The sequence below is a fragment of the Populus euphratica genome, unplaced genomic scaffold (genome assembly GCF_000495115.2).
Source record: "Populus euphratica unplaced genomic scaffold, PopEup_1.0 scaffold204.1, whole genome shotgun sequence".
NCBI classification, from domain to species: domain Eukaryota; kingdom Viridiplantae; phylum Streptophyta; class Magnoliopsida; order Malpighiales; family Salicaceae; genus Populus; species Populus euphratica.
This window is the reverse complement of record NW_011500087.1, coordinates 215,250-230,002: the sequence shown is the minus strand read 5'-3', so window position 1 is coordinate 230,002 and position 14,753 is coordinate 215,250. Positions and strand designations below refer to the sequence as shown.

At 30.8% G+C, this 14,753-nt stretch overlaps 1 protein-coding gene across 2 annotated transcripts; it reads left to right on the top strand.

Moving 5' to 3' along the window:
* The first annotated feature begins 8,230 nt into the window (after positions 1–8,230).
* LOC105109014 (probable protein phosphatase 2C 76) lies at positions 8,231–13,466 on the top strand. 2 transcript variants are annotated; one of them, XM_011003581.1, is made up of 9 exons: positions 8,231–8,902; positions 9,137–9,450; positions 9,855–9,982; positions 10,489–10,587; positions 10,851–11,009; positions 11,156–11,242; positions 11,886–11,977; positions 12,716–12,790; positions 13,093–13,466. In XM_011003581.1, exons 2-9 carry the CDS (start codon positions 9,194–9,196, stop codon positions 13,264–13,266), a joined length of 1,071 nt encoding a protein of 356 aa, XP_011001883.1. In that variant the 5' UTR covers positions 8,231–8,902; positions 9,137–9,193; the 3' UTR covers positions 13,267–13,466. The 2 variants fall into 2 exon arrangements, with proteins under 2 accessions (XP_011001883.1, XP_011001884.1); XM_011003582.1 differs by lacking the exon at positions 8,231–8,902 and adding an exon at positions 9,667–9,775 and having other exon boundaries at positions 9,372–9,450.
* The last annotated feature ends 1,287 nt before the right edge of the window (positions 13,467–14,753 follow it).

The window sequence follows — 14,753 nt, the reverse complement described above, 5'->3', positions numbered from 1 at the left end:
TAACCACTTTTCGAAAAACAAACACAAGAAAGTTTAGAAGGTGTTTTCCTGGAAACCACTTTTTGGAAAACAAACACAGATAAACACAGCTAAAAAGAAAAATATTTTCTTGAAAACCAAGCCAAATTTTTTTTGACCGAAAAATATTTTTCGTTGACCAGAAAGTGTTTTTCGTTGACTAGAAAGTGTTTTTCATTGACCGGGAAGTGTTTTTCGTTGACTAAAAAGTATTTTTTGTTAACCAGAAAATATTTTTTGTTAACTAATTTTTTTAATAATAAATAAATATAAAAAAATTTTAAAAAATTTTTTTTAAAAATTATTTTTTAAAAAACAAACATGACTTAAATCTAAAAAATCTAACCCAGTGAGTCATCGGAGATGGTCAACTCAGGATCTAATGTAGCGTCTGGAAAATGCAAGAGCATGGAATGGTCAAAGAAGAGGAACCGGAGGGATTTTGAATTCACGTGACCAGACCGCAGCTGAGCTGGCACCATATTTGCTAGGAAAGAGCGCCCAATTGTACAGCGTACATTGTTCTGTACGGTTTTGTTTTTTAAACACAAGTCAAAGCTAAAGGCAGAGATTCGATTGCTAACAACCATAGGATAACCTAATGCCTGAATGTCTGCCCCTCTGAAGGGCTGTTTGTTTTTTATTTGGGTTTGCCTTTTTTTTTAAGGAATTTGAATTTCTTTATTTTAAATTAATTATTTTTATATTTTATTTTTCTAATAATCTGATTTTAAAAATAATTTTTTAAATATAAATTATTTTAAAAATTATTAGCAAAAAAATATAATTTAAAAGATACAAAAAATAACACATAAAAAAATAACTTTTAAGTTTCTTGTTATTTAAAATCATAATATCTTATAAAAATTATTAGAAAAATACTCATGAGTTGCGCTGGAGTTTTGATTATGATATTATTGATGACATAAAAAGTTTTTAATGAGACCTAGATATAGCAGGAGGCCCCGTGTCACTTATTAATATCTTTATTATTGAATATGTTTTTGAATTTATTTTGTCAATATTTTTTTATTATATTTATGGTATTAAAATTTTTCAGTGTACTTTTAGATTTTTTATTTTTCTTTCTCTGTCTTTGTTATTTTTATTTACAAATTATAATAAAGAGAAATCAAATAAAAAAACGCATCAAAGCTACGATTAAAAAATACCAATATCAAGGATGTCATTATTCATAAATGATATTTTATTTGCTGGGTTTTATGTGAATAATTTAATTATTCAATTAGTATCTCGATAAAATAACTTTTTGTCCTTGATGATGTAAATCCTTACTAAATAATTGTCCGGGTACTATTAATCATGTTAAAAGATATATATTTCATTAATCTATGCTGTGATCATATGCATTCGTATATTTAATTATTTATATATTCTAGCGCAATGACAGGCGTCGCATGTTTTGCAAATTTACCGAGAAAAGGGCAAATTTTAAAGAAAGAAAGTCAGAGTGGAAAAAAAAAGAAGAAGAAAATGGTATTTTGGTTATTTAGTATTTTGAACATTTAATTATGGTACAAAATTTTATATTATGTTATTTAGTTCCTATAAAGAAAGTTGATGGATTCTAACAATAAAAAAAAAAAGAAATTAGTTTAATATTAATTTTAGTTGTAAAAAATGTCATGAGGTGTGCAAGAGCTAGCATGATATTGTCTGGCAATGATCATCATGTCTTCTATGTGAGATATTATGTATTAAAAAATTTTTAAATTTAATTATAAAATTATTATAAATGTCTATAAGTTACTATCCAGATCATTGTTATTAGAAATCTATGATCTACAAAAGTCTAAGTAAGGAATTGATTGTACAAGAGGAAGATACATCATCTTCAGTGTATCCTATATAAGATAAGCTGCATTGTTATTTAATTATTTTTTTTTAAATCGGGTTTTTATTTGTTGGTTTTTTTTAAGGTTTAAGACAAAAAAAATTTTTAATATTTATCTCACTAAGTGAGTTAATTATAATATAAAACTATATATTACTTATTATTTAGTTCCTGCGAAGAGAGTTGATGAATTTTAACCATAAAGAAAGAAAGATTGGGTTAATATTAATTTCAGCTATGAAAAAAAAATATTGATTTTAATGTTCATAAAGAAAGAAAGACTTGCCCTGGCTTTCTGGCGTCTCTTCAATTACTTGGAACTTGGCCAGTTGCAACTTACCACCTTCTAGACTGTAGGCAAGCGCCCGTGCTTTTTTAAAGTTTAGGTACGGTGGACCATTCAGGTCAAGTCCGTGTTCTTCAGCTTTTATTTTTATTTTTATTTTTCTTTTTTTAGTTTCATTTTTTAATATTATTTTTTTATTAAAAACTTTTATTTTCTATTTTTTCTCCTTCAGTTTGTAACTATTTTTATGAAGTTTTCCAATGTAATATGATTTTGTTCTTGCTTAGTTTACACGTAAGATGTCAACATTTTCCTGCTTCTCTGTGGTCTTACTTGAGAAAAATTATTTGTCCGAGCTTTCTTTAAGTCTCGGCCCGTTCGACCATCCAGGTCAAGGCTGCGTCCTGTAGGGTTTTTTTTTTTAGTCTCATTTTTTAATATTATTTTTTTTATTAAAAACTTTTATCGCTATTTTTATTGATTTAAACTATTTTATGAATTTTTTTAAATGTAATAAGATTTGGTTCTTGCTTAGTTTGCAGGTAAGATTTCACCATTTTCCTTTTGAAAACGAGGAGGCATTCTTCTTCTAAAAAACAATCATTTAATTTTCTCTAATTATTTTAATATACAGTTTTTTTTAATTATCATTTTATTAAATAAAACATTAATTTTAATTAACAAATCATCGAAAAAAATCAAGTACATAAATTCATGTTGTTGTGAGATAAGATATCATGATTTGAATATATCTTTTAATTTTTTTGGTTTAATTTTTAATTATTGTTAAAAAATTTATTTATTTATTTACTTACTTACTAGTACAAATAGTTTTTAATTTTAATTAAATGGATGTATGAGTTTTTTATTTACTATTAATTTTTTATATAAAAATCCGTGTCGAAAAAAAAATCGCGACTACACATGCATCAGATTGCTAGTTGTATATATTGCATGTGATAGAGATCTTGCAAATTGGATTAAAAGTCACGGAATTTTGCAAGATTTAGGGGCATAATTAGAAAACTTTTTGAGTAGGCAATTGAAGTGTTCACATCCTTCTTAAAAAGACAATACAGTGCCTACAACAAAAATATAGTTAAAATAAAATTAAAATGGTAGTGCTTTACCTTACAGGAAACCATGGCATGGGAATTTGTACGAGAGCACCAAGCGTTGACCATGGCGGACGCATCAGACAAGGAATAGCAAGATGGAAGAGAAGGCTGCAGGAAAAATCATACACTAAATTCGAAGACCAAATTTGTATTTTAAGACACCAGCTAGGTGGTAATGATGGATGCGGCTTGACTTTTTAATTTTTTTTATTTATTAATATTTCACTTGAAAATAAAAGAGTTTTTTTAGTTTTTTTTATAATTTTGGTGTGTTGATATTAAAAATAAAATATTTTAAAAATTATTTAATTTAATATATTTTAATAAAAAATACTTTAAAAAATACAGTGTAATACATCACTAAACAACTATAAAATTTATCAATCTAGAACAGCATAAATCTAATGCAATCCACCCATTACATTAATTCTTAATGCTTAGCTTGATTATAATATTGTTTTTTATGAATATTTTAATTTAATTATTTGGTTGGTAGAGTCAAGTCTTCAATTTGATGAGTAAACTTTTAAATACGAGGTCAAATATATTTATATTTATTTTACATTAATGGTGTTATCAACACTTTAAAATCTTAAAATCCCACACGATTTTTTTTTCTCTTTTTTCTTTTCTACAAGGCAGCATATACCAGTGGTGATGCAATATACCATGTTAGTGTTTTAGGTTTTTAGATTATAAATTTTTTTTATTAAAGTTTCATGAATTTAATAGGTTGATATATATAGAGTGCATCTCTTACGATCATTTAAAAAAATATATCAATTAATGTGCATAAATTAATTAAAAAATACCTCTTAGAATTGAATAAAAAAAAAGATTCTGACTCGTTACTACAATGAATAATTTCGTTCTTTTTTTTTTTTTTTTTGAGATGGGCCATTTGTAACAAGTTACGTGGCAAGTAGAAGATTCATAAGAGCTTAGTTAAAACTAAGCCCAGCAGATGAAATTAAATAGAAAAGGACCTGAATATTAGAATGAGCCCAATACATGAAAACCATACCAAAGCCCAATTTTTAAATAATTTCATTTACTGGGTGGGTGATAGAGTCACTGTTTGCTGATGTAATCCATGTCTGGCCTAGTCTTAACCAAAGTAGGGATATAATTGGCCCATTAAAAACCGGTAAAAATCTAAGGCCGGCCCGTAATTTGCTAGGAAAAAATTTAGTAAAAAACACACAGATTTCTTTTTTAATTAAGTTATTTTTATTTTTTTATAAAATAAAATAAAAATACGTTTACACGAGGTTCATGATTTTAGAAGAATTGTCTAAGTTTACACTAGTTAATCGAGGTTCATGATTTTAGAAGAATTGTCTCATATAAATACAAGAGTTAGATTTTAAAACGAATGATGTTAGAAAGTGTCTGGAAACTGGGGTAAAAATAATTTTTTAAAGTATTTTTTGTTTAAAAATATAATAAAATAATAATATTTTTAAAAAAATATTTTTGAAATAAGCATATTAAAATACCCTATATATACTAAAAAATTTAATTTTTTTAAATACTTCAAAAATGTTAAAATAAACAGGTCTGAATCATTTCCAATACAAAAATAAACTAATCACAAGTCTAGATTGCAATAGACAGTAGAACAGGGATCTACACTATTTTATGATGGATTGCATTGAGTTGGTTTTGTATCGAGAAAACAAAATGAAATTCATCCATCACTCTTTTGAAGTCGAATTAAATAAAATTAAAAAGAAAAAGAAAATAAGAGTGCATGAGTCACCTCCATTATCATGGATTTTACCTGTGCTGAGATTTATTTTCTTTGTGGTTTTGTTTGTTTGTTTGTTATTTTCTTTTAATCTTTTTAATTGACGATATAATTTCTGTGTGTTATAATCGATAGTTAGACAATTAAAAGGTTAATATTAGAAGAATAAGAGAGTCACATTTTCGTAAATTATTATTAAAAAAAAAACGAGAGACACACTCTAATATTAATATCTTCTTGTCATGACATATTTTTCAAAATTCAAATATTATATCTGGGTTATATTAGATAATTATTGGCTCCTTGACTGAAATTCTAGTGAAGAGACTATTATATATATATATATAGAATTTAAAAACTTGGAGTGTAAACAGGGCTCCTATAAACAGTCCACCACCTCAATTTTTATTTTTATTTCTGTTATTTAATTTTTTTATCACTTATTTTTTTCCAATACAATCCTTTTATATTATATTAATCTATAGTTAAACTTGGTGATTTATTTCACTTGGCTTGATGTAGGGGTTTTCATGATACCGTAAAACAAATTATATGCCTAGTTGATGCTTGATTTAACAAAAATTAAATATAGTTTTGTTAGTTTTTTTTTAGATTTAATGAGTTATTTGTGAAATTTATGAGGAAAAAAAATCAAAGAAAAAGGACAAAAAAAAAAAGAGCAAGAAAACCACATAGGAGGACAAAAAAAAAAAAAAAGAGCAAGAAAACCACATAGCTAATCTAAAATTGATGCAAAAAGTCATTTTAGTTAAAACAATTATTAGTCCCTCGGCTGAGAAAGAAGGAGAAATCTCACTAAAAAAATACTGAAGGAAAGATAAAGTTATCAACTATTTATATTTATTCTAATTTTGTTTTATCAAATTAAGAGCCACCACCAAAAAGAATGTTTTTTTTTCAACTGAGTTTAAATTATTTATTTTCTAACTAAAATACAAGCTTATTGTTATATAATTAAATAATTTGTTTTTGAATAATTCCCCATAAAAAGATCAAATAGTTTATTATGAATTTTTATCTTTGCTTCTTACTTAATTTTTGGTTGAAATCAATCAATTTATTATTATTTATTGATATATATAACTCTTGATTTATTTTATTAAATGAATTTATAAACCTTTTAGTTTACAGTTAAAATTTCTCTTAATAGTAAAAAATAACATTAATAATGCCTGAATTTTTTTTTGTTGAGAAATTTGTTTTTCTTCACCCCCACGAGAAATCAAATTGATGTTTGTGAGTATAAGCACATGGAGTTGCGAGATGGGAGGCTAAGAAGATGACAGCTACAACCAGGCAAACTTGACTGGCGCTTGGTTTTTGCTACTTTATTTTGCAATAGTATCTCCCTTTCTCTTTGTGTGTGCCCTGTATTTATATTGCCAAGGATCCTATGAAAAATAATAATAATAATAATAATAAACTCGAGAAATAATATATATTGTTTTCTTGTTTTACTGTAGATTCTTAATTAATTAAATTTCCTCTTGTTAATGTGTATGATTTTTTTTTCAATAAGTTTTCAATTTTGCTTCTTTTTTCTATTTTTTCTTCTTCTTTTCCTCTTTTGTATATTCTTTGCCTATCATTTTTAGTCCCTAATAATCTTTGTTTGATGTTCTTTTTTTTTTTTACTCCTTAAAAATTTTTTTATTCTTTTTTATTATACATATTAAAACTAAAACTAAATACCGAAAACTAAACTATATATAGAATATTCAAGTAAAAAATTGGGTTATAACATCAATTTTATATATTAAAAAGGGTTGAATTTGAATATTATTAATATTTTTTTATTTGATAGTAAAAAATATTCTCAAACGAACATTTTATGTTAAAAAACTAGTTAAGTGACGCCGGCTCCGTTATGGGTCAATTATTTTTATTTCTTATAAAAAATTTGTATATGCCAGTTTTTTCAACAAGTTTTGTAGTTTAAAATATTTGAGTTCAAATCATTTTTTTTATGAATACATGAAATTAAATAAATTAAGAACCATCTTTGCTAATAAATAAATAAATAATCATTAATAATACTTAAAAATAAAATTTAAAATATTAAGAGATATGTATAAATTAAAATATTTAATCTTGAAAAATAAGACATTTACCAAGTTATACTTGCTATTTTTTATTAAAATAATTTTTTATTCAATAAAAAAATAATAAAAATGAAAGCACAAATTAAATTAATTGAATAAAATAAAAGAGAAAAACCATAAAAAATTATTAATTTAATAAAAGAATTATAAAAAAACAATTAAGGAAAAAAACAAAGGCTAGGCCAGCCCATCCGAACCTCTATTTTTTTTTTGTTGTCATTCACCCTAAATTTTCTTTTGAAAAATTAGACAACTTGTTATTTGATGTGCCTAGACAATGACTGAAAAATTAAAGCTTTAGTTTTCTATTAAAAAATTTGTTTTCAACCTATTTTTAATTAAAAACACCTTATGAACAGTAACAAATCCATTCATGACTTTAAAAAACCAAAAAATTGTTTCAAAAACCAAAATCAACCAAATATAAAACATCAATCTAAGTTCATATATGTTGTTTTTTATAAACCTTAAATATAAAAAAAACCCACTTAATATAAACTTCCCAATAAAATGAAACCATTTGACACAAATATCGTATATTTTGATGTCAATGATATGTTTTTCTTTACCACTGGAATTTGGCTACTTCTCTCTCTATTTTATCTCTTAATCAGAGACTAAAATATAGTAAATATGAACTTTCATACCAAAATTAAATTTTAAAAATATTAAGATATCAATATTGTATAATTTGTATTGTTTTTAAAGTTTGAGGACTAAAATATATTTTTTAAAAATTTATGACACACCACTCATGTTTGATCTTTTTTTTATCTTGATCATTCTTTTTTAATTTCATCCTTTTATAAAAAATTAAAATTAATTAGTCTTTAATTAGGACTAAATTGTTGAAAAAAAGTTTAAAAACCAAATAAAAAAAATAAAAAAAATTTACACAGTCATCGACAATAACATGTGAGGATAAACAATACTCATCTACACAGTGAAAAATCCATATCTTATAGATTTATAGTTAGTAATTAATATTCCCGTATTCAAGGACATTGTGGAAAAAACTCATAAAAATCCTACAAATTCCTCTCCTTTTCTCCAACAGCTTGAGAAATATATGTTTACGATTAGAGAATAAAGAGGAATTAACATGATTTTATGTGTTTTGTTCTTCAATTTCTCGTTAGAATCCTTATAAAATCCTGATGTTTAGGGTAGAAAATCGAAGATATTTTAGTTTAGAGAGGTATTTGTTTTTTAGCTTTAAGTTCGAGGTTCTTCCAATATGGCCGAAAAAGAAAGTTCGATGTGTTGTATGATTGGTGTCCAACTGTGATTGGCACCGTTAGATACCAAGGTAGATCTGTACACCCCGAAAAAACATCTAAATGAGTGGATGCATGAAGTGTGCCACGTTTCCTCTTCTCTTCGGTGCTAGACTCAAAACCAAACATCACCTCTGTCTCTGTCTCTGTTCCTATCTGTATCTCTCCTGAATCTGTCTATATCCCTATAGAGTTGCTGTTTCTAGAGAGAGAAACAACATGATTCAGCTTTCATCATTCAGACAGTTGATTCTGAAAGGCTATTCCTTTTTGCATCTCGGATTCGGATCCTCCATTTTTTGAACTACCCCTATCATTCCGTGAATCCTTTCCATTTATAAATTAAAACTAACTTGATTTTCTATCAAAGATTGATACTTTCTTGACTGGTTTCCTTTTTTCCTATTTTAAAGCTCTTTTATTGTTCTTATTTGATTTCCCAGCTCAATGAGTAATTGAGTATAGTAATTTAAAGGTATGCTTTCTTTTTGTTGGGGCGAGGTGGTTGGTTTATGATTATTTTGGCTTAAAATGAATGGAAAGAGTCAGAATTCTGAAGAATTTTCATATGAGGTGTTTTAATTCTATGTGATAATCCTGTATCTCAAAGGGCCATACTAAAATTATTGAATTAGTGTTAATTGGATTTTAATTTTAAGTTTTGAGGGTGTTTTTCGATAGTTTTGATATTGTTATTGGACTTGTGCAGGTGCTTTGTTGATCAGGTAGAGATCTGGCATTGAAGGTCATAGTTAGGTGTATTTAGATGTTATACAGCAGCTGCATAAGGGGAGTGATTGTACAAGCCGGAATATTTTGCAAAACGAGGTTGCAGTTAGGCAACATTGGAAGGAGTTTGAATGCAAGCCGTGTTGTAAATTGTAAGTGGAATAGGCAGATTTTTACAATGAGTAATGTAAGTATGATGGTTGATTCTGTTTCCACGGCGAAAAGGGGACCTTCTGCTGATCTTTTGACGGGGGAAGATGATGATGGTGGATTTGTTTGTAGAGGGTGGAAAAGGTTGGTTCTTGTTTCTCTATATTTGCTGTTGTATCTATATATGGTGAGAGTTCTAGGGACATAGGCCTGTATACACTCGCTACTGCAATTATAAATAGGATTGATTGGCCAGCTGTTAACCTTTGGGTGGCTGAAGAAATGATATGCAATTGCTATAGTATTATGATACTTTGAGTTTCTTGTATGTGCTTATGCATTTCAATCTCTCTATTGCAGGACTTGTGTTCTTTTTCTTCCCATTAAAGTTTGAATTTTCACTGTATTTATTAGCTCCAATTTCTTATTATTGGTGGTCGCCTAGAGTAATCAGTTTCTCGCTTGCAAGGTTGAAATTGTCGTTGTGGTATAAGCTGTCTAATGTAATTCTACCCAGCCGTGTTTAATTTGGGTTTTGTTTTTTGCAGTGAAGACGGGGAATTGAGCTGTGGGTATTCAAGTTTTAGGGGAAAGAGGGTTACCATGGAGGATTTCTTTGATGTCAAAAACACCACTATTGATGGGCAAAGAGTCTGCATGTTTGGAATCTTTGATGGTTAGATCCTCTCATTATTCTTCCTTTTACTGAAGTTGTCAATTTTTATTTTTTTGCTTGAATGGCTATTTTTGACCCAGTAAGAAGGTGCCAATACCAAGTGAATGGAAGAGTACGCATGTTGCATTATAGTTTGGTTATCAACTATTGATGTACCTCCAGGTGTCCGACCATTATTTTCATGGAAACTATGATCTGTTCAAGGGATGTTTAAACACCTGGTGTCTATGTACATGACTGTTGCCTTTAGCAGCTTGCACCTAGGAAATTGCATAATCAGACAATTGGTCAAATTTTTGTAACCTAAGCTGCTGCCTGGTTTCAGCTATGGTAGGATCATTCAAGAGAAGAAATCTGTAGGCTACAACCCATGACTCTCTTTATCACGACCTTCAGTCAGGTCCCTGCTGGTCATGCATCTCACATGTTTATCAACAAACAGTTCTTCTGTTTTTAGGGGAGGGGTGTCTTTGCAATTTTAACAGTTATATGATGTACTGTAACAGGTCATGGTGGTTCTCGTGCTGCTGAGTATTTGAAGGAGCATCTGTTTGAGAATCTATTGAAGCATCCACAATTTATCATGGACACCAAATTAGCTCTCAGTACATCCAAGTTCTCTTTGGCTCATTACTATGAATTGCATAATATCAGCTAGATTATAGTACTATCAAGTATTTTTTGTTTTGTTGGTGCCTAGTAGCTTCTTCAAGCAGGGTCCCATGTTGTTGTCAGTTTCTTTTAAATGTCTGTATAGGACAAAGCTGAGACCATTATAATGGTTCCGAGTCTGTCATTTGCTTTTTATGCAATATGCTTTAGATGGTGTGAAATAGGCTTGATATGGTTCTGTAAAATAACCATGCAGGTGAATCATATCAACAGACTGATGTAGACTTTTTGGACTCTGAAAAGGATACCTACCGTGATGATGGTTCTACTGCTTCAACAGCAGTGCTAGTTGGTGATCATCTTTATGTTGCCAATGTTGGAGACTCACGGACTGTGATTTCAAAGGGTGGAAAAGGTATTAGTCATGCTATGGATTGCATTTTTCATTCAGTTGTTGGCAAATATTTTCTAGACAAGAATTTTCATGAATTTCCTTATTTTTTTCGCTCTTATCATGTTACTTCAATGTTTTTTCTTATGCTCTCGTTTTCCATTGGACAGCAATCCCTCTATCTGAGGATCATAAGCCTAACAGAAGCGATGAGCGGAAGAGAATTGAAAGTGCTGGAGGTGTTGTAATGTGGGCGGGTAGATCTGTTTACTGGTTGTGATACATGTTTTCAAGCATTTTCACTTCGTTTGATCTGCATGTGGCAGTAATTGATCCAGTGGGTTCTCCATTCTGTGTAGACATTTTTGGAATAGTCCTCCCTTTTGGATGGTGAAGGAAAAGCTTTTGACATTTGAAAGGATGAAAGCTTTTGCAGTTGGGACATCGGGGATCATCTAATTTGTTTAAATTTTGGCATGAATTGTGATTTATGAGGGATGAGTCCAAATAATAGGTGCTCGTATTCTATATGCAAACCTTTCTCTATGGTGCAACACTATGCCCCATCCCTAGCTTTGAGCCTAGTAACTGAAACGGTATCTGAGATGAAGATCCCTACCCAGACCCTGGTTTCCTGGTTGGCTGCTTGACTTCTTGCTACACATTCCGGTTGACTTTAAATGCTGATTGTCTATGGTTGGTGGAACCCACTGTTACTTAAAATGCCCCATCTATTGATCAATGCTCACCTTTATGATCCTTGGTCGGGAACTTTGCAGCCATTCCATTTGGGGGATAGGAGACTTCATTTATTTTCTTCTACAACTTGTGCGTTAAATTTTGATGAGTTCCAGACAATTCCTGAAAACTGAAATCATACTGCTTTGACTGTCTTGTCAGGCACTTGGAGAGTAGGTGGTGTATTGGCCATGTCCCGTGCTTTTGGTAACCGCATGTTGAAGCAATTTGTTGTAGCAGAACCTGAGATCCAGGTATTCCACAAAACATCCTCCCCTTTCCAGAATGTCGATCTTATATTGTTTTGATTTCCATTAAAGGATTTTGATCATGTGATCAATTTTCTTTCTTTTGGTTTCATGCGTTTAATACAAGCCAGGAATAATTCAGGAAATCTTCATTTTGAGCAAGAGTATCAAGATAATTGAAAATTTTGTTGATTTGTTACTTTCACCATAAGAATAATCCAGGAGAGGAAATTACCTTCCTTAGTTGACTATATACATTTATAAAGTGTCTTAATGTAGGATACTATATCATAATGCTGCGGTGTTTACAGCAGGAGAAAAGTAGGGCTTTCATTGTTTCGACCTTTGATCTTGGTGGTTTTTCTCAATTGCCTGAATTGAACTGTAATATCAACAAGAGGTGCTGGCTAATTAAGATTGTAGTTCCTCATTGTCATGTCAAAGATGCGGGATTTGAATTGTTAATCTTGATTAAAATATGGAGGTTCAAGGATTAGGGAAAGCTTTTAATGTTGTATAATAGACCTAAAAATTAATTAGGTATTCTCAAGGCCTCTTTCCCTTCAGTGCTGCTCTGTGTAATGTTTCTAACTGGTTGTTAATGGACTTCTGCTTATCTTTGTGTCTATAGGTATAGCATTCAGTCTATGATTTCTTCCACTTGCCTGGATCAAGCTGTATCTAATTTTTCCAATCGATGCAAAAATTATTTAGCAACTTGTTTGTATTTTTTTCCTCTTTCAGGAGCAGAAAATAGATGAGGAATTCGAATTGCTTGTGCTTGCAAGTGATGGACTATGGGATGTGGTACCCAATGAGGTAAATATGCTAATCCTCGCTCTCTCTGTCTGATACGTGGAAGTGCATTTGCATGAATACATGTCTTTTCTCACTTTTGCTGAGAGATTCCACTGGATTATGTGAGTGGACCGCTCAAATTTTTGCCCACTGCTTAGAATACGAGGTAAATTGGATATCATAGAGATAATTGGTTACTATATACAATGCGTTGAATTAGCATCTGATTGGTGAGAGGGAATGCTGGCCTGAGGTTTCTTTCCTTGTGCATAACCTCTAGACATTGAGCTGTTTTTGCTTACCTCCGCATGCATCATGTGTAGGATGCTGTTTCCATTGCCAGAACAGAAGAAGAACCCGAGGCAGCTGCTAGAAAATTAACAGAGGCTGCGTTTACACGGGGCAGTGCGGATAACATAACATGCATTGTAGTGCGGTTCCACCACGACAAGACTGATCCATCAAAGACTGATCCATCCAATTTCCAGGAGGATTAGGCATTGCCACTTATTTTGCATATATAGATTTGTTGATACTCTTGCTAATCTATTACTGATATCTATGCATGCATAGCTGAATGTGCATGTGAAGGATCCGATCTGTTTATTTAATTGTCTTTTAATTTCTCAATTTACCCACGTTGAGAACATGGACTTGTGTCCTGTTGTATTTCAAAAGTAATTCAAATTTGACCGAGCCGTTTTCATCTTCCAATAAAAAAAATTACCATAAACAAAAGTTGGTCTCATCAGTTTTAAACTAAAGCTGATTTAGCATCTTATTTGTGCGCGTTGGTAACCAATTGAAGCCTCGAATAGGAATAGAACTCAATCTAAGTATTGATTTGTCTGCTTTAAGAGACATGAACTACTACATGCAGCTGTGAGAGAGAGCAGGGGAAACATAATTGAGCTAAGTGCTCTGGCCTTGATCAAATTCAGGCTTCAAAACCTAACATAGATTTTATCTTCAGAGAGAAACATGAATAGCTTCAGAATGTAGCGAGCCGAACTTTGTGCCTGCCCACTTACTGGAGCCTGGCCCCTTGTTGCTCCATGAAATTTGGCCATTGTTGCTGTGTCCCTCATTGCTCGGTTGGAGGGGGCTGACAAATGAGAAAGTATGACTGTTCTGTGAACCAAAATGTGACTTCTGTGTTCCATCTTTGTATGCGACTGATGCATGATTTGGAATCATCGGCTTTCATAAATGCTTGAAGAGGTAGTGTATTAGTTGCATGAATCGGCATCCTTCAACAAACAGAACAACAGTAAGCACACTAACAGTGTAAATTTTCTAATTCCTGTTGTACGAATTCATAATTTGCATGATCTTTAAGCTCCAGTTCAATGAAATATCCGAGAACATTGGTATCTTAAATGAGCAATTCTTGCTGCAAATTTGTAAAGTCATGCGCAGCACAGATCACTAACCTAACCATATGACCAAGAAAAAATAGAGGAGAAAGTTAATGTGATAAGGAAGACTCACTCTCTCTCACAATTGATCATCTGTGCTGAGCAGAAACTGCTTGATGCAGGGTTTGCTTTGAGAGAGCTGGAAATAGAGCTTGTGGAATCAATCTGGAGATGACCAGTAGATGGATGTGGAAGCCGTGGTGGATTGTTACATCCTGATGTAGGTTGTGAACTATGGTACCAAAACGAAACCAGTACTAATTCAAAATGTATTCATAACAAGATTAGAATGAAGTAAATATGCCATGGATTTTGGCCTCTCAGATTTTCAGAATATAAAGTTCATGTCACTTTTTACGTCAATCAACTTACCGAAACCAGGTCCATGTTGCTCTGTGGAAGGTTCGGGAAAAAAAGAGTTTGGAATGTCTCCTACACGAAAAGCTGATACATTTTGATTGTCATATGTAACTGATACAGGATTCAGAATCTCTGACCGTGTTAAGGAAGGTACTCTGTCAGGTGCATTGCCTTCCACCACCATCCTTCAACAAACAGAAGAGCGG